Below are 27,361 nucleotides of genomic sequence, written 5' to 3'. Positions count from 1 at the left end.
GAGGCAGAGCTCATTCACTGGGATCGTTGAGCTGCGGAGCTCCTCGGATTTTACTGATAGAAAAGCCCTCTGTTTGGTGTGTGAAGCGCTCCCGTCCTGGACCGCTTGTGCGCTCTGCAGCTCGCTGTGGCCCACCCAGTCTGAAGCGGATGCGAGAAGACCCTGCAAGGAGACAGCACCAAAAACTTTTGTCATCGTGGTTTGCAACAAAGGTAAGATGCTGTTGAGGACATATTTTAGTAGGCAACGGCGCTGGACACATGCTCATTGTTGGAGATGAGGGGAAAAAATATGCATGGCTTATCTTAAGTGACTTTGATCGCAGCACCACCTGATAAATGTAAAATGTAATCAATGCTGTAATTATGCAGGTGCACCCGAGTAGCATGACGGAAGGTACACCATGTCTAAATACAAAATATAGCCCTAATTTGCACTTTCCCTTTCAATTTTAACAAAGTTGTTTTCAGCATTTATGCGTAATATACCTCAGACACTTATAAACATAAAGAAACCTGAAAAAAAAGGCTCGGAGCGCACACAGTCAGTATTACAAAGTCCCCCACCCCTGATCAGAAAAAGGTGCATTTACTCTCAACAGTTTTCTCAAATTACAAAGACGCTTTAAATTAAGTCATAGTAATCATAGTAATGTGTCGTGGATGAGGTCTACCTGTCCGCCTTGCAGCCTCACAAGAACAAAAACGCGTCTTTGTGCTTTTTCACCTGCAGCTGCTGACCAACACGACTTTAAGGTGTTTGCAATACAGTGATAAACAAATCTTTCTCTGATGTTATTCCTATTTAATTGTGCTGAAAGGAGCCTTTTCAGAGCTCTAAATCCAAAGGCTCCCTTTGCTTTGCTTCAGCTATGCGCGGATAAGACGCTTCTCTTCTCGTGTAGTTTTTTTTTTTTTTTTTTTTTTTTTAAATAAGTTTATTTCAGCTCTATTTTGAAGCAGTTGGGCTTATTTTGCTATAATAGCTAGTGTGTTTCTTGGTCACCTGATGGTGAACTGATTTTGGTCGATAGTAGTTGTCACTGCATGGTCATTAGTTTACACTTTGAGTTGTGGTTAATGATTGTAATAATGAGCTGAGAAAGTTGACGCCTTGCCCAATAGCCTCACATTTTGTAAGACCGGGATTGGGAGCCTTATCTGTTGACTGCCTTTGAAGATATTTGCAGCATCTTGCATTTACGAAATGAAGATGCAGGCTGTGGAGCAATCTAAGGATTTCCCTTCTGTCTCAAAGAAGACGTATCAGCAAACGTCTAATTCTAAGAAAATAATAAAAACGAAAAATAGTGATTTACTCTTTTCTTTCTTTCTTTCTTTCGCTCTCTCTCTTTTTTTTCATAACGCCACCCACTTCTTGAGCCAATCGTTGCAGCCCTTTCTCTTATTCACATTAAATCGCAAGCACGCAAGCATGCATGTAAGCGCGCACAAACACGCACGCTAACAGAAACACGTAGGTTTCCAATAGCACCATCAATGTCACCATGGAAACCAAGTCTCTTGGCACCCTCAGCTGATCGCCTTCTGCATTACTCTTGGCGTGTCTTGAAACCGTGTACGTGTAAGCGTGAACAGATGCTTATGTGAACCTGGAAAGGAGGAGGAGCTCTTCTGAGTCCTGACATATACATGTGAGATATTGAGATTTCAATGGTCATCTTGACCATCTTGACAGTACCAAGTGCAATATGTCCAGGACTTGGCCTTCAATGCAATTACTGGAAGAATCTATAAAGGAAAGTGTTCAAGCAGTTAATGTATTTCATCCTTTTTCCTGTGGGCTTCTGTCTTCTGGTGCACCATGGCATTTTCTGTTTTACACGAATGAACACAACAGACATCCAAGGCAAGCTCAGACACGTTTAAAAGCAGAAGAGTCATTTGATTTATAAATGCATGTTCTGAATCTGTGGGAATGGATTTTCTTTTATATGAGGGGACATGTGTTCATTTGTGGCTTACATGGGGTGGAATACTGCCTAATAACCATAATTCACATCAAGAGGAATCTGTTTGTGCACATTAGTCACATTCATTTTAACAGGAAAAGATCATTATTTTCTTAAAATAACAGATATAGACAAAAAAAAAAAAAAAAAAATCTTCCTGTGGACTTTAGGAACTTTTGCAGATTGTCATTTTTTGTCTAACAGACTGGGTGAAAGAGACACACATTCTGGGGGACCACATTGAGCCACATTTATGCACTAACATGAAGAAAACCCACCCAAACAAGACTTTGCAGCATCATTCGTTTCCTTTTGGAAATGAAAGGTAAATGCAAAAGGAGAGGATAATTGTCAAGATGCAGGCCAATTAAGTAAGATGCAAAAGGAAAGAAAAGAAATGGCCTTCTGTCAAAAATAGTTTTGCTGACTTACAGAAAGATTTGTCTATGCCTACATCGATCTCAGCAGTTTTGGTGATTAATTATATCCTGTCAGCCTTTACGAATATTAAAGAAGAACCAACTGGATGGATATATTTGGAATACAAGATGACTTGTGACTTTGGACCGGGTGGAAAATGAGCTAGCAGGTTCTTCATTTCACTGCTCAGTTTTGTTCGTAAGTGCAGTTTAATTCCTCAGATACCAATAAAATACAAGAAAAACATGGAAACACTTTAGATTATGTTGCGCAGTCTAAGCTCTTGCATGGCTGTAAAGATGAGGCAGAGTGTGAGTAAAATGAATATAAGGGAGTGACAGAAGCAAGACAGGACAGTCAGTTAAATACAGAACTCTTTCTTTAGTTGTATGTTGATAAATGCAAAAAGAATAGAGTGATTAAGAGAGGTGGCATTTCTCTTCTTTTAGACATTCTTCTGTGAACAAAGAAGCCTACCCATGCATGAAGAGCTAAAAAAGGGCTGCACAAGTAGCCCGAAGACACAATGTTTTCTACCTGTCTGTCTCTGGCCAAGTCAAACTTCTCTGGCTGCTGCTTGGAAAGTATTGACAGGGAGGGAGAGAGGAAGATGCTGAGAGTGAAAATGAAGGAGGCAGGGAGTGAGCTGGGAAAAATGAAGGAATGAAAGAAATAGTAAGAGAAAAGGCTGCAGAGCCAGAAAAAAAGGAGGTGAGGACAGGTGAAATAGAAACTAAACTACAGCAGGGGGACATCTAGAGAGATGTGAAATGGTGTGCATGTTTGTGATTTTGTTTGTCCATTCACACAGCTTCTGTGGTCTTGCTGGCAGTTTGTGGCATCCCCTGTTTGAGTAATCCTCCTGGGAACACACTTAAGCTGCCAAAGTACCATCCAGCTCTTCTTTTCACTATTTACCACCCCCATGCTTGTCTATCCTTGTCTCTCTTTTTTGCGGGTTCTCATTATGCTTCTTTTTCCTCCTTTCATGTCAGTCCTTAACTACCTTAATATCATCCATTTTCATTTGTTTCTGTACATGATTTCCTCTTTATTGATTCTGGGCCTTGAATTGCCTTTAGTCTCGTCCTCATCACTGTATTCTGGTAGTGAATATTCTCAGTGTGGGGAAGAGGGGATTCGCGCTCTTGTGGTCCTGCCTATCAGTGTTTCATTTCTAAGTGAGCTGAACAGAGCAAGGTCTTTCCCATGGACTGACCAAACAAAGAGCCTGGCTCCCTTCACTTCTGTATGACTGCACAGGAACAGAAACATAGGCATTCACTGGTGAGGCTGCTGCTGGGTGCAAAATGATAGATCTATGCTGCCTGTGGTCAAAGCTCTTCTTCAGTTTCGCTATGAGACAGAAGCATAAATAGCCCATTTCAGATGTCTGCACAGCAAAGCTCATTTTATTAGTCACATATCACTTTTTTACATTTAATTTTTTGAGTCATCAGAAAAACAGACGAGGAGAACATAATTTGACACCAAGTCAATAACAGATTTAGGTTTAATGTAAAGATAATAAAAATCTCAACATAAGCCCATAAACATATCCAAGATAAAATCAATAATTACAATAAGATAAAACAAAACCAACAATCATCAGTTTTTGTGCTTTGCAAGCTTTTTGGTGTTCTGATTTTAAAATTTGAACATCACTGATGCAACATCAGGCTGCTACTGGTTTTTGTTTGCATGTATAAAACTTGACCATTCACAAATATGGCATGAGATTGCACGGGGACCCATGTGGGAATTTTTTTGTTTGCTCTCACTTGGGAGACACAATTCAAAAGTCATGGTCAAAGCAGATCACACTGTGTGTGTATGTGTGTTTTTTTAACCATAGTAGGTAAAAAACTGAAATGAAATTCATATACATTTCAGCCTTTTTTTAGCTAACTTTACTTGTTGACAGTTTTCGTTTCTGCTCCAGTTTAAATGTATAACTCTGGAGTTCTTACTTCATATTGCCATCACCTTTTACATTCAATAGGTTCTTATAATTTATTTCAAACATTAGCATACTGGCAAAGGGGGGTTTGTGGCCCAGAGGAGGATTGAGTTATTGTTTGCTGGTACAGTGAGGGCCTCATTCCACCCACCCCGTCACCACTGCCACTGTCTTCCCGAAAATCTCCAAACCACCCACATCCTATTGGCACCTGCTACATCGGAATTCAGGTCAGCAGGGGGAGTCACGGAATTGCTCCTGGAGTGATTGGTAAAACGAAGAGGAGGCAGAAGGGTGGGGGTGACGGCTGCTCCTCCCTGGTCTTGGGTTTTGTCCCCGCCACCCCCCAGTATGAAAGCCTATGTCATTGTGAATAATCAGCCCATTGTGTGAAAACAAAGGAATCATAATTAAAGCACATTAAGAGACTTGTTTGAAACAAACAGAGGACTTCATCTGAGCAATTGTCACAAGATGCAGTTTGACAGATTACCGCTGATTATCAGATGGAGCCACCTTTTGTTTATGCTGTTGCTCTGTGAACTTTATGTTTGATGCCTGTATGTTTCACAGAGAGAGTCACATGGAAAACGATGGAGAATTGAGTCATCTTCACTGTGGATAAAAGGTATTCAATTAAACTCTAAATGCTTCACAAAAAAGGCCCACTTCCTTTGATGGAATAAGTACTGAAAGAGCATAAAAAGAGTTGAAGAAATTAATTGTATTATCTAAAAGCTGCTGCCTGCATCCCTGTTTGCATTTATCTTTTCTAGAGTGATGCTTTTATGACAGTTCTGGAGATGATAACATGTTTTCTATATATATATATATATATATATGTATATATATATATAAATTTTTTTATTTGTATATATATATGGACATATATGGAAATATGTTGGTAGAAGATTAATAAAAATACAACAGATAATGGCTGGAGATTGCATATTGTGGCACGGTGGCATAAATGATCTCCTGATATTATGTGAGTTCTACATTTACTGTGACTCTAGAAAAAGAAAATACTAAAATTGAATATAACTAATGTCATTGCCCACTTCCACTTTCCAATCTCATCCAGCTACCTCTTTATTTGCACCTTTTTACTATTCCACAAATCCTCAATTAAGTGCGTAATGGGCCTCAGAGGCAGGTTTGTGTGTTTCTTTGTTCAGCCTTGGGGGATCGACTGGCATTAATGTTCCTCTTGAGTATGTAAATAGCCTGAGCTGTGGGAGCGCGAAGCAGAGCTGTCAATTGCCCGCTTAATCACGGAGAGCTCCATCACTTTCAGACATTTTAGGAAGCCAAAACAGGACATGCATGAGAACTTCAGCACCAAAGACAATGCCCACACTTGGAGGAGTGACCTCAGCACCAATGTCCACCTCCCACTTCTTCCAGAATAAACCCCCTCTCTCTCTCTTTCTGTCTTCCGATTCCCTAGGACCCTTTACCCTCACCCCTTCTACCCTCTTTCCACCCACCAAAACCGGCAGTGACTCTCACCCCTTTTACTCACACGGATCCCTGACCAATCCTCCGTCTGCGTGAGTGCTGCTCCCCACTGCTCAGCCTATCCTATCCTGACGAGCTCCAGTTGATAGACCCTACAGTGTGGATTTGTTTACCTCACCCTCTTGTCCAGCCGAACACACAACAATCCTGTTCATTGCCTGTTTGTCAGTCCCCCTTTCAGAGCTAAAAGAGTAGAAAGAGGGTGGCGAGGCGGGGGCAAGAACAAAAACGGAGGAAACAATTAAGTTTCCCCTCCTCCAAATGAACCCCAATGCTAGCAGTTTCCCAGCTCTAGATTCTGTGAACTAACTTGGAGGCTTGTAAAGTGGTCCATTATTCTAGTAGGGATGGCGTGTTCCAAGAGCGGCTTGCCTCAATGGCTGATGAACACAGAGAGGGGTTTGTTAGAGGGTTTTGGCTCACCACATAATGCACTGGTTAATTAGAAGCTGCATCTATCTATCTATCTATCTATCTATCTATCTATCTATCTATCTATCTATCTATCTATCTATCTATCTATCTATCTATCTATCTATCTATCTATCTATCTATCTATCTATCTATCTATCTATCTATCTATCTATCTATCTATCTATCTATCTATCTATCTATTGGAGACATGTAGATATACTATACTACTTTCTTATTGCGTAATATGCCTAATTGTTTTCAATCCAGTGGAATCCAAAGCTCTTACTTGTAGCCTGAGGATTTCTGTTAAAAGGGATTTTGTATGCCTCATATCTCAACTAAAGGAGGTTTACCATACTCTAAACAGTCTATGATTTGTATCCTCTGGGGATTTGGCTGGGATGAATTGGTAGAAATGCATTGAAAATGCTTTTGCCCGAGATCTTCTGATGTGACTACATGCAGATTGTCATAATTAGGCAGTGGAAAAAGCCCACATGAACATGTTTGCTCTCCATGGCATTCCTGTGCTGCCTGTGACTGAGGAAATATTTGCATAGTACATACAAAGTGTGCAGCGAATAATGATGTGGAAAGAAAAACAAAGAAGTGAGGTGCAACAGAGGTCCCCCTTTGGCTATGCACTTGCAGGAACAGTTTGTAACAGAAAAAAAAACTAGATTTTATTCTTCCGATATTTTATTGAGAAAAAAGGCCTTCCTGATGCTTTTCTGTAGATGTTTTGCTGTTTAAGAGAACAGTATAGCAAGATGCGGAAATGCCAGCTGAGTTCAACAGCTCATAGATCTTTTGCAATCACTGCCTCGGTCTGACCGTTTTACACTTTTAAATTATGCTCATAAACTTTTTTCAGTTATGATTCTGTTTGTATTCATGGCTCTGAGCCAGTTCAGATCACATTTCCACTCCACACCTTTTTCTGGCATTCAAAGTGCTCCAGGGCATGGAAGCAGGTCCAAACATACCCAGACACCTGCCCATCTTGAACATCAGTTATCTGTCTGTCACTCAGACAGGCTTTGTTTTAGTGACAACATACCAACCACAGCATTTACGTGAGAAAGAAAGGCAGGGAGATAAACAGACAAATGAAGATGAGATGTATGAGTAATAGAGTTGCACATTATTGAAAAAGGAAAGTTAAAGCATAAGACTGACTCTTTCATCATACTTGCCAGCTGTTTTGAACCGTATTGTTCTAAGGTCGTGTTTGATGATGTGTGTTTTCCTCAGCTCATACATTGACAACTAATAATATTAGTAGGAAAAAATAAATAAATGAAAACACAATGCATACAGATTAGATTTTTAACAATCCTAAATCATAGAAATCTATGTTTGTATTGTTATACAAACAATTCCTTCAAGCTATATTTACAATAACAAGCATATTATGTCATCGAGCCATTAGGGGCCACGTGGCACATTATCAATAAACAAAGTAATAATTTAAAACAAGACTTGTTGTATGAATCAGTCATCCTGGATGTCTGATGGTTGTTGTAGCTGCAACATGTATTACAACTTGTTACATAATGATTCTCAGTTTGGAGCCTCGAACATCACTTAAAAAAAAAGAAAAACGGGTACTCCTGTAACATCATGGATGCTAGAGGACTCTCCCAGGAGACCATGTCATATATGTGTTACAGCCCAGCTCAATGGCTGCAACACAAAGGGAGGCAGACACAAAGTGTTATTTACAAAAACAGAATTTATTAAGGAAAACCAAAGATGTGAAGGTCTATGTCAGTAGTGGAAGTAATGCATGGATGTAAGGAAATGTATGTGAGAACACAAACCAAACCAAACCAAAGTAAAAGAACAAAGCACCGCCTGCACAAGCTCAGGGTGTCTCCCAGCCCCAGCCTGAGAGACACCCTGAGCTTCTGCAGGTGAAGTTCTTAACTCGGTGGCAGAGCACATCAGGCCCAGGTGTGGCTTGTGCCGCTAATCACCAAACGGCACCTGCAACACAAAGTCAAAGTGGTGGTGGGGCCGTCACATTTGGGATATCTATCTATATTTTTAATATTTGTGAGTTAAATGTGCGTGATGATGAGTTTGGAGTCAAAGGGAGTTGGCTAAAGTGTAGGCTGCTGGATTCGAAGCACTTAAATTCACAGTGAATAGTAATATTCACCTAAAATTACATTAATGTTTGTTATCAGGTTACTTTTTTTGGTCTTGTTTCCTTCATGATCAAAAATATTTTGCAGCCATAGAAAAAATTTTTATTTTAGGTTTAGGTGATTTGATGACTTGTACAGGTGTGTGTGTGTGGTCGCTGGACTTAGCCGCCTGATGTAATGAGCATGTGCATGTAATGATGTGTGTGTGCAGGAATGCCCTTTTTTGTCAACACTGCAGGTTGGTGTGAGGATAGCAGGGCACAGATACTGCCTCTGGGTGTCCTCCGTCCCTGCAGACTCTAGTGTTTAATTAGTGAGAGAACATCCACCCTCTTTTGTCGGCTTATACACAAATCCTGAATGAGACTGCAACCCCACCACCCAGCCTCAGGCACCATAAGACTGAGATTTATGATCACAGATGACAGTGTTTGATTTAATATGCATGTTTCTGTGTTTTTGCATGTGCATCTGTGTGTATACAAATGTGAGGAAGGGTTGTGGGGCAAGTTAGAGGGCAATCACTGTGGCAATTAGTGTGTTGTCTCATCTACATATATATCTGCATTTGAGTGTATCAGGTGAGTCTAGTGATGTATAAAACATGATTTGTGCAGTAATCTCATTTCACAGAGCCAGCTGCCCAACACAGATGTCAACTTTTCACGGATAACCTGACAACACTGCGGTCTTTCACCTGACCTTTGTCTAATCCCCTCAGTCCAGCTTCGGTTATTTCCTCATCGGTTTGCAATTCCAATCTTCTTCATCATCAGTCACACCTCCCCTTTTCCACCATTTTCCCTTCCCCCCCTCCATTGCTACTCGCCTATCTGTGTATTGCATTCTTGCAATTTCAGTCTTCTGTCCCCTCCCTGTCATCCCCCTCTAAGCAACGTAGTGGATATACAGTACCATAGTGGTTGCTGTAGTAGGGGGTGGGGTGGGCCTTCCATACTGGATGATTTAATGAGCTCCTGTGAGGATCGGACCAAAGCCATGTGCTGCTATACAGCAAGTTCTGTTAAACAGATGCGCCTCTGCTAATGATAGTAGTGTAGCTTCAAATGCAGCAAGCGTGAACACATGAGCAGCTACAAGAGTAGAGAGTGGAGTGATGAATCGCTCTGCAATAGGTGTGGAACCTGTCATTGGATGTAGGACGTTTGGAGAGGTACAGAGGGAAAATCTTGCGTCTGCATGTGATCTTCCTTTCTCCTCCAACCTTTCATCTTTGCAGCTGTAGGGTAATGATGGGGGCAGGGGATAGGGGAAAATGGACAAGCAGTAATAAAATCCTTTTGGCTTCAGCTTAGAAGGACCCAGCTGAAAACATCACAGGCTTAACAATTGAGATTCTAAAGGCATGATGGAGTTAAGGTTATTGAAGCTGTGACAGAGGATATGAAAGTCAGGCATTTGGGAGCTTTTCCCTCAAGTAAAAAAAAAAAAGAATAAATAAAATCTCAGATATCATGCAGATTAATTAGAATTACCTTATTCTTCAGTCTTGTGACAACACCCCAGCATAATAGACTGTTATGCCATAATTACAGTGAGATTGGGCACATCTGAAAGACCTATGCAGACCACCACACTAGCCTCAGGACTCACAGAGACTCTAATGACTGCCTCATTATGGACACAAAGAATTGTGCTAAACAAAGGGAAACCTTAGAGGATGCTAACGGATGGGCATTTTTGGCTCATTTATTCACTGCCAGCCTGGTGATGCACCCTGATTGTATAATATAATGGTAAAAATGGAAAAAAAAAGTTTTGAAAGGAGGCAAGTTAAAATGGCTGTAATAGCTCTATTTCATGCTAGTACTGAAGCAAATTACTGCTCCTGGAGGACAGTAACTGAGGCGGCTATAGTTACTCACAGAATTGCTACAAAAACACACTGATATATGATATTTACAGTTTGTAGAGTAGCATTGCAAGCTGATCTCTAAAAGTTGTCATGTTGACTGATAAAGGAAGGTAGCAGCAAACTGCAGTTATAGTAAACGTCAACATAGTTAGCTATGTTATATAGTCAAATTTATCTGTGCTAATGTTGCATTTAGTGTTCATCAGATGAGAAGATTGGCTTCTATCTCAAAAGTTTTATTAAATCACCGTTTTATTATTTAAACAATGAAAATGATTAATAATACAGCATAAGCCCTGAGACTCATTCAGCATGTCGACATGAAAGTAAAAATAACAAAAATGACTAGCACATCCAGATAATTATTATTCCTACACTCAACGAGACTCAAACCTTCTTAGTTGCTCTTGTCTGTGCCTGCTTAGCACCTGCTTCACAGTTCTGGGCTTTGACCCAGAAATAGCAGAAGATGCTTTTGCATACACAGAAAGAAAAGGAATGCTCGGTGACAAACACCTGAAGTAAGGTGCATGTTTTAGTAAAAACAAATAAAGTGTACAGCATTTACTTAATGTACAGAGCTGATTGGCTGCCAGCTAAATTGTGATATTTTGTTTTGATCTGTAATGTAAGAGGTCAACTGGACAAAGTCCAAAACTGACAAGCTGAAAGTGGCCATATTGCAATCTGGCACAGCGACACTGGGTATACTTTAGTCTTTAACTTAATTACCCTTCCTTGCGTGTTTACCGGGATAAATACAATCATCCATTTGCATGGTTCAGGTTGGATTCTAACTGTAACTGTCTGACTAATTTCTGCCCAGCACACTTACCAGAGATGTTCACAAGTCCTTTTTTTGCAGGTCCAAGTTAAGTCTCAAGTCTTATGGCTCAAGTCTAAGTCAAGTTGCAAGTCTGGACCCACAAAAACTGTTTCTAAACTAATACTGCAGTTCATTTTCCTGAATGTAGAGAGGAGGCCACTGTGCTATACTTCAGTGCTGGAATCACCAACTGTCCTGCATGCTTTCCTGCAGCAACACACCTGATCCAAATGTAAACTCATTCTCAATTTCTGTACAAGTTCTGCCTTTTAATAACCCATTAATAATTTGACTCTGCAGGTAAACGTAAAATCTGCAGGACAAACTATAGGTCAGTTGATGATCATTAACTCATCCACTAGTGCATTAGAAAACTCTTAATGAAACAACTGCGTCAGATGAGTAAAGAAAATATTAATTTAAAACTTTTTTTATATTGAATAATAATAATAATAATAATAATAATAATAATAATCAGTGTTTTATTAACTCTGCCTTACATTCCTAAATCAGCAACAGCTGTACTTTCCAAATAAACAGACCCAGGAAAACTGCATTGTTTACAGTGAGACTGATCCCAGTTTGATCCCAGTTTAACGTTATCATGGCAAAGTCACAATATATGGAAACTGTGTTCTGTAAATGTCTCATTCTTCTTCTGAGCACTTTCAGGGGAGTCGGTCTGATGGAGTTAACATTTACTGAGTACAAAGATAGCTAATGTTTACATCACTGTGGCGCTAAGTTCATTGCTAACATAGATGCTAACATTAAGCTTTCACATTACAGTGACTAACCTCTCCTGGGGTGTTTTAAGGTGGATGAAGGTGGATATAGAGGATCCATCATGCAGGATTTTTATACTACAGATGTTGCATTTGCTGCTCTTATATTGATTCTTCTTTCTTAAGTTTTAAAACCCAAACTTTACAGCAGCGCTGTGGCAACAGATGTGTTGGTGCAGCTGTTGTTTTGATTGATTGCTGTGCTTGTGTGCTGTTGTGTCTGTGTTACATCTGGGAAAATGACAGCACGCAACACAGATAACAGAAAGAAGATCAGACAGAGAGAAAATCTCAGTCTCAAATCAATAATCCAAGTCGAGTCTCAAGTCACTGGAAATGCGACTTGAGTGAGACTCGAGTACAAATCTCAGACTCAAGTACGAGTCTCAGGCTGGAGTCCCCATCTCTGACACCTACATGTCTTATTTGAAGGTTCAATTTCAATTCCTTCCCTTGGCTCTTTACACAAAAATATATACCTCTTCTTTATGTAAAGGTAAGGTGTTTATCAGGTATCTTGGATTATTGGTAATTTTTTAGCTATATAAATGGCCCCCAATGACAAAATTGAAGGACTAAATAGCCAGTACGCTCTGATCCTGAGAAAGAAATTGAGGCGTAGGGCCAAATGATTAGGCAACATGGAAAAAATTACTCTTGGTCAGATTACAATGTTCAAAATAGTTGCAGAAATAGAAATGAAAAATATTTCATATAGCCTTCTGAGACCTAGTTTTCTTATTCGAGCACATCACATATTTGTTGTCTGTATCATAATACTAAATTATGTGTAACTGTAGCCTGTTGAACACTTACATAAAATTCTATTTATTGGTTCCTCCTAATAGCAAATAGCTAGAAGAAATCTCTAACACACATCAAACCAAAGCTCAGGTCACAGGAGGTTAAAGGGGATATATGTAATAACTTATGATATAACCAGGTGATAACAATCTTCAGCAATATTTTACCTGACATTTTAAAATATTGTCAAATAGCAATGCTATATTGTTAAAAGTAAATATATCAGATTTGTGCCCCATTAGGATGCAAATTTATATCAATGAATATAAAAATCAGTAGTATTTTTTTGCCATGTCCATCAAAATGTGTCACTTGATGTCCATTCATTTAAAGTTATTTAATTCAGTCTGAAAAATGTTGAAACTTGGGTGAATGTAAGTAGAAAGAAAGAAAAAAAGAAAAAAAAAGAGCTTCATTCAGTGCACTGCTTCTATGGCTCAGTGCCAGTCTTTGATCAGATTTTACTCTCACTCCAGAGTCCACTTGGAAGCGGTTCAAGTGAGCATTAAAGTGGACCACTGAGTGGCTCTGTGCAACCACTCTTCTGAAGTAACCAAGTCCAGAGAATAAAGGTTTAAGTGTACTAATGCTGCATGCAATAGTTAGTATAGGAACCATGTGATTTCTAGTCACAAGACGGGCAAAGTGCATACAGACAGAGACATCTACTTTGATTTATTTATATTTAATAAGTAAACTGAACAACATAAAGCTATGCTGACTATTCTTATTTGGCATTTGAGGTTAAATCACAATGTTTTGTGGTCACTTCCTCTCACTGAGAGAGCTGTCTTTTACAGAATACACTTATCCAACGACCACGCAGGGATGCACGAGGGTTGTAGAGTAAAAAAAAACGTGTACCTAGTGTCCCTTTCTTTGGATGCTGGAATTTATCTCCCACTTCCGATGCACAGCACAACCTGAAGTGTTTGCTGAGAGTGTCCTGTTTTCTTGGGGAGGTGGGGGTGCTGGTGATGGGGCTCACAACTCCTGGGCAGCCAGAATGTGTGAGCCTATTTCTTCCCACTGCAATGCAAGTGGCTGTGAGGCCCAGAGGGGCCAGATATATCCGGAGCTTGGCCCGAATCCAGCTGTCTTTACCTCGCAGTATATTGTGATGCAACAATCATGAGAACGGGCATCGGGCCCCTCGAGACACCAGTGGGAAACTCGCATTCTCATTTACATTTCCTTCTATGCTTTGACATGGACGGAAAAATACCTGAATCAGACAAGTATAACTACACAAGCTCCCCGTAATTCAAACTTGTTCATTATTATGTAAACATATAGTATGTTGTGAATGGTTGAGCAGCACAGTATGATAAAGTTTGTGACAGTAGCTCATTAATTATGCAGCAGTACAAAATGTAAAGAGCTCTGTTTGAACTTCTAATGAGAAGTTCATTAAAATGTTTCAGTGCTTTGTCTTTAATTTGTCTATTAAAGAAAAAGTGATGAGTTCAAGATAAAATGTGCCTTTGCCAATCTATCGAGCCATATATCATGTGTATGTGGTGTTTGTGCAGGCTGTGTTTGTGTGCTGGGCATGTGTGTGGCTGTGAGCTTCCTCTTTCCCCCTTCATCCCCTTCTCTTGAACCCACAGAGTGTTGCTAGGACAACCCCTTGTGGTCCTTGCTGCATCGCAGCGGCTCTCAATGCCAGCACTCAGGGAACCTCCTCGCACTGGGAAGGCTGCATAAAATTGGGATAATCGCCGTCGATTATGGGACACAATGAACTGCCGCTTCTGAAAGATTCATTCATCCTGTAAAAAAAAAAGAGACTGTGGAGGGGGAAAGAGAAAGGGGCGCCTTGGTCCCTCCACTGCTCTCCCACGGTGGGCACAGGCATGACATCAGTGGCCTGAAAGAACTGGCATTCTGGACATGCCCACTGCCCACCCCTCCACCACTATACCCTTGCTCCCCCTGCCATCCGACCCCCCCTTTCCCATCTTTTCTGGCCTCTGCCAGTTTGGATGCAGTGCTTGGCTGAGCGAGTTGGGGCCACTGCCACTGTTTGCGTGTGAAACAAAGCCTCTCAGAAGGAAGAGAGAGGAAGCAGAGAGCTTCACATGGTACCAGCCAAGAGCAAGGATGGCTGCCTCAGCTTTCCCGTCATAGGCCCCGCTTTTGGCTGAGAGGTGCTGGTGTGACCCCAATACCCCTTCTCCTCTAGTGTTCCTCTTACTCCCTCCTGTAACCCCTTCGTCTCTATCCCAATCCCTTGCTCTCATCCCGAAAGTGCACCCCTTTTCCTCATAGAGCTCTTTGAATGAGTATGACATGTCAAGGGATTTAGGATGAGTGATTTCTCATGACACAACTGTAGCAAACAGAGAAGGCATTCCTCTGGCTTTTGTTGTGCGATTGGTCATTTGTTTGAGGAGGAAATAGCTTTCCAACACATTTCCCTAATTAGAATAATGTGATACTGCTCAATAAGATTTGAAGTCCCATGCTGCTGGAAGGCTAGAATGAAATCAGCATGGCACCATCCTCACAAGCATCAGGTCATTTGTGCTTTGGAGTTCAGTACAGTTACGTTTGTTTTTCTTTTTTTTTTTTTATTATATTGTGAGATTACATAACTCTGTATGTTGTAGTGTGTGTGTCTTGGATGTGTGCCGAGAGTTTGTGTGGTGTATATGTAGATTTACTTAATAAAATCTGTTCTTTTAAGTAGAGAGAGCAGCAAATGTTAACCTTTTCAAGTGTTGTCCATCAGGACCTCAAAGCTCTATAAGTACATAGTTGTGGATGTTAAATCTTCTGTGCATAATTCCTTTGTCATTTATTCCTTTCTCACCAAAATCATCACTAACAAAGCACTACTGTCCGCATTGTGCCATTAGCCGGCATCATCATGCTCATCTCCAGCAGCCTGGCCTCTCTCATGCAAACTATGGAAGCTGGAAGAGTATGGAAGTGTGTGCTTTCTCGGGGGATTACAAAGTCCAGTGAATGGAGGGTCTCTGAGGGATTTGACAATTAAGCTCATATATTGACCCCTCCCTCCACTTGTCCTTTTATTTATTTATTTACTCCTACGTTTGTTGGATGTGCATGAATGTATGAGCTGGTAGAGTCAGGGGGTGGGGGCTAGGGAGAGAAGGGGGGGACTTTGCAGACATCAGGATGAGGCAATTTAGGTTGCTGTGACTGTGACTGGATCTGGACTCTGGACTTCGTTGACTCTCTCCTCTCTGGATGCTTTGGACAAGTTAGTGGGCAGCTGAGAGCGGCTAGCTGTCAGCAGAGCTGTGTTTTCAGTGCCTGGGACCTTATCCGCTGACACCATTTTTGGATGGAGCAATTGTGATCCCACTGACACTTCCTTGTGCTAATTCGCTCATAGATACCAAAGTGGAGATTTGATCCTGGTCCATGTACATAGCACATACCTCAAGTCCCTCAGAGATGAAGTAAGTACTTAATATATGCAATTTTAGAGATATTTTACTATGTGGTATTATTTCTGTTTTAGTCATTTAATATTGATGAGCAATTTAAGCAATAAAATACGACAATATCTTTTAGGAAGTTACAACTTTGGACAGTCTTTTTCTTTAGGCGTACATTACCTGGGTAGTTGTAGTTTTGTAGGGATTTACTTTAATTCTGTGTGGCATTAAATTCCTTTAATACAATTAATCTAAGATCCCTGCCAAGGTTAATCGCTTTAAAGACATGATCTCATTAGTCTGAACAGAAACATAATGTGTGAGCATTTTGGAAGTAGCCTAAATTTTATTTTCTGTTAAACATTTTTGTCATATCCAGTAAAAGTTAAAGAAAAAAAAAAAAAAACTTTATGACTAGCTATCAAAAGCCTAGAGATAATTATCTACATTCACATTTTCTAAAGGGAAGCAGCCCAGACCTGTTTAAAGCAAAAGATGTTGAAAACTTTAAGGCTTCATGGAGCTATTTGTCAGGAAACAGAGGATTAATTCTGAACTCATGAAATATTAATCAAAGCTAAAATGATGTACAACATGTAAAATTACTCCATAACATTAAAATCCCACAATGCTATTTGCCTCATTTATGAAGTGATGCTAAATAATGCAGCTACTTCTGGAGCCGCTGACTCTTCTGGTCTTTTTCATATTAATCTATTCAGACCTGCTATCTCATCTGTCTCTGACTTGATGGGAGAGGTGCTAATGAGAGGATTGTGACAGAATATCTCCCTTTTCCTCCCCTAGAGCTAAAAATAATGGAAGGCAGAGCAAAAAAAGGACCTTTCAATTAACAGCACTCATCACTCTTACTGTATGGAGTTGGATTACTTAGTTACACTGATTTTTCAGCTCTTTATTTCTGGGCTTTCACCAAGTTCTCCACCTTTAGTGCAAAGTGTGAAACAACTCAGAGGTTGAATGTTGATATTTGTTTGTGTTTTCTATATCTGACACCCCACTTTGAAATTAATAAGAAATAGGACTGGTCCATCTGTGTGCCTGGAGGCCGACCAGGTGGTCTTCTTATAGCCAAGCTTTCAATGCTGTGATGCACAAAACTGGCGGATGTGTGTGTGTACATGTGCGAGCATGTGTGTGGAGTGCTCATGGGGAATTATCAGTGACCACTTACACAACAACAATAACACAACAAAGAGCCCTTAGTTATGAAATACTTCTCAAAGTGAAGTCTTTTGATTTAAGTGTTCTGTATTTCTTTTGATCTAGCTTCTAAAAAACTTAACTGATGTAATTAATATCTTTAAAGCATTTGATTTCATAGTGAGCTAAAGTGGGAACGTTCCAGGATACAAAAAACAAAAAAACATTAGCACTGAAGCTTTCATTCAAGTGCTTTAGCCCATGAGCCCCTGGGGTGAGGTGGAGGGTCAACATTCCATTATTCTTTGTTGTCTTTGAAATTCTTCACAAAAAACATTGTCATGGTTTTAATTGGGATAAAAAGAAACAGACCTTTTAATTTTTTCATTTTTTCCAGAGACAAAAAAATAAGAAAACAAAGTGAGTCCATACAGCAAGATAAGTTATTGTTGTGTTCAACAGCGTAAAACTAAGCTGCCTCCCTTTCTCTCGCTTTCGCCATCACTTTTCTGTGACTGATTCGTACACCTGCCAAACTGGCAGACACAGCTGTACTCTCACAAACTCATTCACACCTCAACGGGTCCACAGGAAGCTGCTGTGTTGCCTGTAATTGGTAATTTTGTTTTCATCCAATTAAATACACTGAGGTCTTTCTTTCTACAACTGAATACAGGGTTTGAAGGGATTTTATTGGCATTCCCATGCAGACATTACTTAATTAAATGTTTCCTTTTTTATATCTCAGGCTTACCTGAGGTGGAATTTGTCACTTAGTTATACACACTATAACAGCACCGTATTTTACTGTACGGCAGGTTAATGTCAATAAATTAGTAATCTATACTCAGAATTAACTGTGGCTTCTCTGTAGGTTGAATGTCAGTGTGATAGTCCCTTTTTTTAGGGAGAGACAGTGTTGAAATGCATAAAACACCAAAACTGAACAGTTGTTTAAATATTCTTAAGATGCACATTGATCTTTTGACAAGCAGCCTGAGGATGCTAAATATCAGAAGTATTGCCCCAAAGGGCTGCAATTTTCCAAACAGCAGCGGCTTGTAGTCAGCTCCCATCTGTTGGATGCTATAGTAACCATGGAATGTGTTGGATTGACAGCTTGGCAGCACTTGAATGTCTCATATTTCTCATTATGCGCTTCTTTCTCTTGCATCCATACAGTTTTCAAAGACATTAAACACAAGTGATGTGTTCTCTATACTATGCTAATGTCTTGCTATAGAGTTAAGTTCTTTCTCACGGTGGCTGCCCATTGCAGAAAAGAAGGCATTTAATGATGAATAATACTGTATGGCTAGGATCATGTTTCTGATGACTTTGGCTTGATAGTTTTGCATTTAGTAAGTAACTTTTCAATTTATTCTCTGTCTGTGTGTTGCAGTGCCAACAGTATGCCTAAACAAGTGGAGGTGAGGATGCATGAGAGTCACCTGGAGCCCATTGAGGCCAGGCCCCAGTCAAAATGTGCCAAAATCTGCTCCAAATTGTTCAAGAATCTCCTGCTCACACTCACCGTACTCGGTAAGTAATGACACCATAATTTCTTTTCTCTATGAATTCCTAACAAAAAGGGAAAAAAAGCACATGCTAACGATGGATACTGGTGACCACTTAGCTCTGTCCTTAGTTTTGCATCTTGCTTGTAATGAGGAGGAGATGCCATCTGTGCTCAGTGTACCAGACAGTAAAATGACTGGGTGTTCTGACCTTCTCCAGCTCTATGCCACCTGTTGCCATCAAAAGCTCATTTCAGTGTATGAGACACCCAAATAGCCTCTGGTGATGCATAAAAAGTTTTGTGATTATAACAGTTCCCTAACTGCACTACAGGGGTGAGTTTAATTAAATAAAAGTAAACAGGGTCAGAAATTAAGTCAGTGTAACCACTAAATGTACTTTTATACTTTGCTGTTTCTTATGGTTAAGGAATCCCATCCAGTCCTAAATTCTGTAAGCATGTGGCATCTGCATATACGTGTATGTTTAACTATTGTAATTCTGTGTATCCTACTTCTATAGATGTGTGTGAGCATGTGCAACATTTCATGCCAATTGGCAAGAATCATATAAAATAAGTGAGCTAGTGGGATCATTAAATAGGGGGGGCGGGGGGGTTTCCAGTGTGTTATTAAAAACATATTGAGCTGTATTATCTTTGGCAGAGGAAGTATAGCCCTAGGAGGGATGTTGGAATTTTGTCTGACCTCAGACAGACACAGAGGCCAACCACTGAGTCTGGTCAGCAGGGGGTCAGAGCACACAGAGGTCAACTTTATTTTCTCGCAAAAGCAGTGTGTTACAGGAAAACAACAGCTTTTTAGAAGAGGCGTATGTTCTCAGATGAACAAGGATTCTGTGTGAGATAAACTGATCTTTCAACTGTTGCAAAGTTTTAGGCTTCTAGAGAATGGAAGCCAGATGATAAGCATGATAACCGAAATGGCTCAGAAAGGCAGTAATTTTGGATAAAATCATGTTTTTACAACATCTTTCCCCCTCATTCATTAGCTCTGATTGAGGGAAAGTGAAACAAATCCTCAAAAACATTTTAGGTTTGCAGAGATTTTAGGTGCTTCACCAGGAAATCTGACATGCTGCTACCTCCCACGTTGCTTCAAAGAAATCTTATCTTAATCCTGCTTGAGCTTTGCTCTTTCAGGTTTTGGTTTTATCTTCACAACCCAGTGTCCTCCCTAATCATGTAGCAGACAGCCTCTTGTAAAGCTCCAAACAGCTAACATGATAAGGTGGGAGTAGGTATTAAGATGTTTTAAAGTAAAAGCACCAGAGAGTTTCCTAGTGCTTGACAGCAGCACAAATTCAAACCTTAGAAAAAGTATTTATTTTACAAATGTCCCTTATTCAGGATAATCACCCCACGTCTCCTTCCATTTCAGGTGTGATTCTTGGAGCTGTATCAGGGATGTTGCTTCGTGTTGCTTCCCCGATCCATCCAGATATTGTCATGGTGATCGCTTTTCCTGGAGATATCCTGATGAGGATGCTCAAGATGTTGATCCTTCCTCTCATTATCTCCAGTTTAATAACAGGTGCAATGTCACTGATCACATTAAAACCTATAAATATTTAACTATATCAAATATTATACAAGTGTCTTTTTAATTTATGTCTAAACACATGAAGATAGTAATTCATGAGCAAATAAATTTCTCTAATACAAAAACAGACATGATCAAACACCCTTATATAGGCTTAGCATTCAGCTCCTCATTCTCCACAATACTAAGTCAACATTTCCACTCAATAAATAATTAGGTAAACATGATCTTGCTTGTTTTGGGTGCAGGTCTGGCTGGTCTGGACGCCAAATCTAGTGGTCGCCTGGGCACCAGAGCTATGGTCTACTACATGACCACCACTATTATTGCTGCTGTCCTGGGAGTCATCCTGGTATTAGTCATCCACCCTGGCAACCCCAAGTTAAAAGAGAATCTGGGTGAAGGCGAGAAAAATGATGATGTGTCCAGCTTGGATGCCTTCTTTGATTTGATCAGGAACCTGTTCCCAGAGAACCTGGTGCAGGCTTGTTTCCAACAGGTAACAGATGCAAAGGGATTTTTATACACACTTGTAGATTTTGTTAGTGAGATATAGGTGTCATTTGGTTTTTCAGCATTATTTAACAAAAAAAAAATATATCTTCAAATTAGAGTAAATAACAAATCTGTCCACCTGGGAATGAGTTGAATTCGGCACTCATGTGGGAATGACTGTAAAATGTACAAACTTATAAATTCCTGTTTTTATTTAAAAGCAGTTTAATAACTGGCCTAATATGACTTACCGTATGTCTTTTTCTCCAGATCCAAACAGTCACAAAAAAGGTGGAGGTCATTGCTGAAGAGGAACTCAATGCGACCAGTGTGGAGGGCCTGGTGGCTAACATCACCAAGGAGCCTCAGTACATCATCAAAAAGTCACTGCAATTCAAAAGTGGCATGAATGTTTTGGGTATGAATCCACAGCTCTACTTTGATGTGCTCTTTTGAGTTAAATGCTAAGATCAGCACCTTAACATGCATTAAGCTAACATGCTGTTGCAACAGCAAGTTAGCATGCTCGTTGTCTTTTTGCTTGCCAGCACAGAACGCTCAATCACAGCTGTTTTTGATGGAAACGTCTTAAGTTTAAAGCTGTAAAGACATTTCCATGACATAAAAACAAATCAGGCAATCATATAAGTCATTGAGCTCCATTCCCTTGGCATGAAAAACCCCTCCAGTAAATTTCACAGAAGTTTTGATACAGTTATGATTTTTTGTCACAGGCCTGATTGGTTTCTTTATTGCATTTGGCATCTGCATGGGCAAGATGGGAGAGAAGGCCAGGCTCATGATTGAATTCTTCAATATCCTCAATGAGATTGTGATGAAACTTGTCATCATGATCATGTGGTTAGTATCACTCATGGTTCATGTCGCCCCATTTTCAAAACCCATTTAAGCTATTTGAATCAGAAATAATCTCTTTGCTTGACTTTTGAAGTTATTTTGAAGCCACAATAAAATAAGAACATATTACTTTAAGCAGCTTCTTATCATTATCAGTTTAAAGGAATAATGCATGGTTTTTCACCCCTTTAGGTACTCTCCTTTTGGTATTGCATGTCTGATTTGTGGCAAGATCATCTCCATCAAGGACTTGGAGGTGGTGGCCCGGCAGCTTGGCATGTACATGGTGACGGTTATTATAGGCCTCATCATCCATGGAGCAATCTTCCTGCCCAGTATTTACTTTGCAATCACCAGGAAAAACCCCTTCACCTTCTTCTTGGGCATCTTCCAGGCCTGGATCACTGCTCTGGGGACAGCCTCCAGGTCTGCACCAGGATGGATGAATGAAGGAGTAAATGTGTCTTCTTATTTATGCAAATTATTCTACATTATAAAGTCTAAAATTGTTCCTGTTTCTATTTTGTCATCTAGTGCCGGTACACTGCCTGTTACCTTCCGTTGCCTGGAGGAGAATTTGGGCATCGACAAAAGAGTCACTCGTTTTGTGCTTCCAGTCGGTGCCACCATCAACATGGATGGAACTGCTCTGTATGAAGCCGTGGCTGCCATCTTCATTGCCCAAATGAATGGTGTCAACCTTGATCCTGGTCAGATAGTCACAGTCAGGTCAGAACAACATTTTTGCTTTGTACTGAAATATATTGAACTTCACCGGAAGCACAGTTAAAATCCTACCATCTGGGAATTAAGAAAACAGTTAAAAACCTTTATTACAGTTCAGCTGAAGTTAAAAAATTATGCTTTCATGAAGTCTTGGGTTTAAACGAGGTCGTGCAACTGCAGTTCAGCTAACACACTTAGCTCTTGATAAATGATGACAAACTCAGCAGCAGTTGTTAAGGCATTTAAAAGTGAACAGAGAAGCCTGTGTGGTTCAAATGAGCCAATTTAGAGAAGAAATTTACAGTGGAGCAAATAAACCAGCATGAGGAAGCAGCAACAGTGCCATGCCTCATGCTAAGCAGGAAGACAAACAGCAGCCACATGCTCTTTTTCATCAATCTCTGCCAAATGTTCTTCTTATAATAGAGCAAGTTGAGGATGGATGACCTTAACACTGACATTTTTATGGCACATAAATCCATGAACCTTCAAATTAAACATCCCATCTCTCATATTTAAGGGCCCCCTCTGGTGCTCTGCAGCGCCTGCTCTTTAAACAAGTACCGCAAAGAGTGGATATCTTCATCTGTAGCTGTGAGGTGCATTTATGTCACATTCATTGGTGTCTGAGGAGTTGAGGTCTGATGTAGAGTGGGATTTTGAAGGATGTGGTTAGGCTCAGTGTGTGTGCAGAATGTGATTGAGTGTTTTTTCCAATATTGTCTTCCAGTCTGACAGCAACTTTGGCCAGTGTTGGGGCAGCCAGTATTCCCAGTGCTGGCCTGGTGACTATGCTGTTGATCCTTACTGCCGTTGGCCTGCCAACCCAAGATATCAGTCTCTTGGTTGCTGTTGACTGGCTGCTGTGAGTGGATATATTGTGGTTATACAATGACTCTTCTCCCCTGCTGCTGCAGCAGAGTTTTGTTTCATGCATCTGCAAATCTTCTGCTCTTCTGAGTGAACAAGGTAGGTAGAGCAATCTTTTTCTAACTTGTTTCCTTCTCCTCAGGGATCGATTCAGGACCTCAGTGAATGTGGTGGGTGACTCCTATGGTGCAGGCATCGTGTACCACCTGTCAAAGGCAGAGTTGGAGGAGCTGGATTCGCACATGGCTAAATCCGATGACATTGAAATGATGACAAAGACCCAGTCTTATTATGATGACATGAAGAACCACCACGAAAACAATTCCAACCAGTGCGTTTTAACCGAAACCGCTTCCACTACTGCTACCACCACTGCTAACAATTCCGTCTTAGTAGATGAATGCAAGGTACAATTAATGCTTTCGGACATAGAGACTTCTATATAACCCTCTCTGCTGTTGCATGCTCACCCTGCACCCTTGCTTGATTCTGTTTGCATTGCACTTTTTTTTTTTTTTTACACAGTGATGTATTATAAATACATTACAGACATATCTTACAAGTGAAGCAAGGAAGCAACAGATGCATGTGTCTGCACAGTTTGTATTAATTTCTCTGGAACAGCGGCTTTTGTGTTCATCAGCTCTGCTTCTGTGGTTAGAATAATCTAATGACCAATATAGTTTAGTGTGAGGCTGATAATAAACAGTAAAAAGATTAATTTTCATTTACTCTGGGATTAAAACACAGAAGCATTACAGCTAATTATCAGCTCACACACATACCTCTACCACACTGTTAGTGAGACTTACAGGTTTTTTTTGCAGTTTCACACCACCTATTTCTGTGCATTGTGAGAAGTGTGCAGTAAAATCAAGAATTGCCAGAAGTAGCTTTGGTAACATAAAAACTTATAATTGTGTTGAACAAATCATTAAATGTGTTCTCAGCTTTTATATTCTAAGAGGGTTCAGACTTTCTTGACTCACACACACACACACACACACACACACACACACACACATACACAGGCGGAAGAGATCTACTGATGAGCCCAAGCATTTATTAAACAATGAAGGGTGTTGCCTAGTAACACCGTCAACGTGTCACACGAGCTGTCCAAAGTAAAAACTTATATCCGCTTTTTTGGGTCTCCATTTATTAAAATGACAATCACATATCAAAGGTGACACAAAGGCTTGCTATTTCAAGGAACTTTCTTGGCTATTTTTTTCTGTTTTGTGTTGCTTGTAAATAGTACAACCTGCATTTTTAACCCTTTTTAAAGTTGCAAATTGCAGTAGAGTGCTTGCAAAAACCTAAAACATAATGCATTCATTTTGTAGTATTTATTTTCAGTGATGTGTACATTTTTTTTCATCATTTATTAATTTGTATTTTTATTTGTTTATTTATTTTTTTAATCTGCCTCTTATATCTGTGGTCATCATAAATGTGTGATCTGTTCCCAGGTCAGTAACAGAAACTCCCCTATTAGGACTCCCATAAGCACGATCATCAGTGTTTCTCCAGGATTTCCAGTATTCTTCCTTAAATGTTGAATGCTACAAAGTAGTAATGCTATCTAGGAGGTTTTGTTTTATAGCCAAACCACCATAGCACCTATAGTAATATCATTCTGATTTTATAGAAATGGTGCACTGCTATGTTGTTTAAAACTCAAAGAAAGAGGATGGCCCAACTAACAGCAGTCCACACAGTCCAGTGAATTTAAGTAGGGAATTATTGCAATCAATAGTTCAAACAAGATCACATAGTTAGCTAAATTTGTGGGATTTGGTTAAAAAGTAAAAAAAAAATGGGTCAGAAAGTGCAGTAGTAGTTGAGAGGAATTCATATCAAATAACAGTATTTAAATATCTTAGCTTAAAAGCTTATCAGCTAAGTGTTTCTAAGAGCTAATCACGTCACAGGGCATTGTGGGAATCAGTAAACCAGTGGAGTGAGGGTTTACAGCACAGGGGAGGGAATGCCCCAGACTTTGAAAACACCAGATCAAGGGAAAAAAAAGAATATAAGAAGTTAAGCCTCCTCAACCTGATTTTCTTATGGCATAAAAATTAATCACAGTGAGTCATGCTTTATAAACCTGATTGACCAGTCAGATTGATTAGCAGAACCATGATTTATCTCAGAAGAGGGAGGATTGAGTATTATGATAAGTCATTTATCCTGAAATTAATTAGAAATTTATGTATTTTTTGTCAATCTGTGCCTTGGATCCACTGTTTAGATTTTGCTGCTAACTGCTTGCAGGTAACCTCAGCCACTAACGGCTCTGCTGCGGAGTGTACGCTTGTTGAGGAGGAACCATGGAAACATGAATAATGGCAGCACAGAGATCCCCTGCTCCTGGGCTCCACAAGCTTTCCTATCTGGTGATAAAAAAAGAGCGAAAGAAAAGTCACACGAACAGAACTACTAATTGTTTTTTATGTAGTTTTCTTATTTTCTTTTATTTTTTATTAGTCCCTTTAAAAGTTTTTGTAACTGTCTATCTGACTGGTATGTAATACTAATTCACTTAACCGTGAACTGATAACAGAGGAATACCTCACCTGTTAGAGCGCATTTCTATCCTGTATAGCAGATACTTGCACAACACGATACTTCAAGGCTTGGAGAGGGAAAGAAGAAAGAAAAAATGGTAGATAAGCCATTCTTAGCAATACATCCTGATTGTATGTTCATATGCAGAGAGACAAAGTGGCTGTATTACACACATAGAAACCATCTTTGAAGTTTCCGAGAATGCCCATTCTTCATGACAGCCAATGTAACTCACCATCCTTACAATGTGTGCACAAAGCCACTGCCTTTGCTTTCCAGCTGAGTCTCTCATCTCAAGTCATAATTGTCAGTCTGTAAAGAGCATCTGATTGCAAATACTGAAGTATTCAGCTTCCCTGAGGTCTAGAAAACTGGTCCAGGGGTAGCAGTCAGGACAAGAAAACCACAATAAGCCTCATAATTTCTAAAGCACAATACATTCTGTGGAGCCCATTTATTATTATATTTTTATTACCTTTCTTTTTGTCTTTATTTGCCTTTTGTTTTTGTTTTTTGTACCCATTGAAAAAAGATTTTAAATTAATTTATTTGCTTGACACAGAGGGAAAGAGAGAGAGCTACGGTTTTTAATATGACCAAGTTAAAAAAAAGGGACCAAACAGGCAGAAAATCAATCAGCTCACAGAGGCCTTTGAAGCACTTCTGTGACATCACTTGCAAAATATTTTCCCATTTTTACAAGTTGTCCACTTATACCTGGGAGGCACAGCAGCGGATACTTTAAATGTTATGCAAAGACAATAACTGCCCCTGCACTTTGTTTTACCCTGCCCCCCAAAGTTGCATATTGATGCCAATGAAAGTAAAAAATGAATTTATTTCTAAATAAAATTTATAAATACATGAACGTTTAGGATCCTAAATAAAAGCAGAGATTATTTAGAGCACATATATGGTAAAAGAGCACAAATAAAGCCAAAATGCCAGAGAGTTCAATTTTCTGCCAGTCCTTTATAATTAAAGTCCTTCATATTATCATTTCATGTCACAACTCATCACGGTTCAAGGAATTTTTAAAACACAGCAAGGGACAGTAGAAACTCAGGCTTGTATGTTTACTTTATCACTGGGATATGATGTAATCCTAAATGTTTACTTGCTCTCTAGAGCATCTCACCTTAAGAAAATGGCCTCTTAACAGCACAAGGTTTACAAGCTTTGGCTATATATATATATATACACTCATCTTTTTTTCTTTTTTACTGGAAAAAGAATATGATTGAAAAGAAGTTTCCCTGCACATGAAGTAAGTACATGCACATTGTTCAGACTGCACTCCAATGGTCAGATGATAATGTGTACTACCTGAAAGCACAATTATGATTAAGCACTGCAGAGCACACATGGTAAAGCAGCAGAAACATTCCAAAAGAAAGAAATAAAGAAAGGTATAGGTCGGCATTGAGCTGTCAGATGGATTATTGGCTTTTTAAAA

At 39.8% G+C, this 27,361-nt stretch overlaps 1 protein-coding gene across 3 annotated transcripts; it reads left to right on the top strand.

Moving 5' to 3' along the window:
- Positions 1–27,361, top strand: slc1a2b (solute carrier family 1 member 2b). Of its 3 annotated transcripts, none has more exons than XM_041997273.1 (11): positions 1–212; positions 18,708–18,847; positions 20,224–20,376; positions 20,634–20,884; positions 21,151–21,298; positions 21,615–21,741; positions 21,931–22,164; positions 22,273–22,467; positions 23,195–23,329; positions 23,477–23,741; positions 25,612–27,361. In XM_041997273.1, the coding sequence occupies exons 2-11, from the start codon at positions 18,718–18,720 to the stop codon at positions 25,681–25,683; spliced, it is 1,710 nt and encodes a 569-aa protein (XP_041853207.1). In that variant the 5' UTR covers positions 1–212; positions 18,708–18,717; the 3' UTR covers positions 25,684–27,361. The 3 variants fall into 3 exon arrangements, with proteins under 3 accessions (XP_041853207.1, XP_041853206.1, XP_041853208.1); XM_041997272.1 differs by lacking the exon at positions 1–212 and adding an exon at positions 15,916–16,162; XM_041997274.1 differs by lacking the exon at positions 1–212 and adding an exon at positions 15,919–16,162 and having other exon boundaries at positions 23,477–23,665.

This window comes from Melanotaenia boesemani, chromosome 10, assembly GCF_017639745.1.
Source record: "Melanotaenia boesemani isolate fMelBoe1 chromosome 10, fMelBoe1.pri, whole genome shotgun sequence".
NCBI lineage: Eukaryota > Metazoa > Chordata > Actinopteri > Atheriniformes > Melanotaeniidae > Melanotaenia > Melanotaenia boesemani.
Note: the sequence above shows the minus strand (reverse complement) of the source record. Positions and strands in the feature narration are given on the sequence as shown.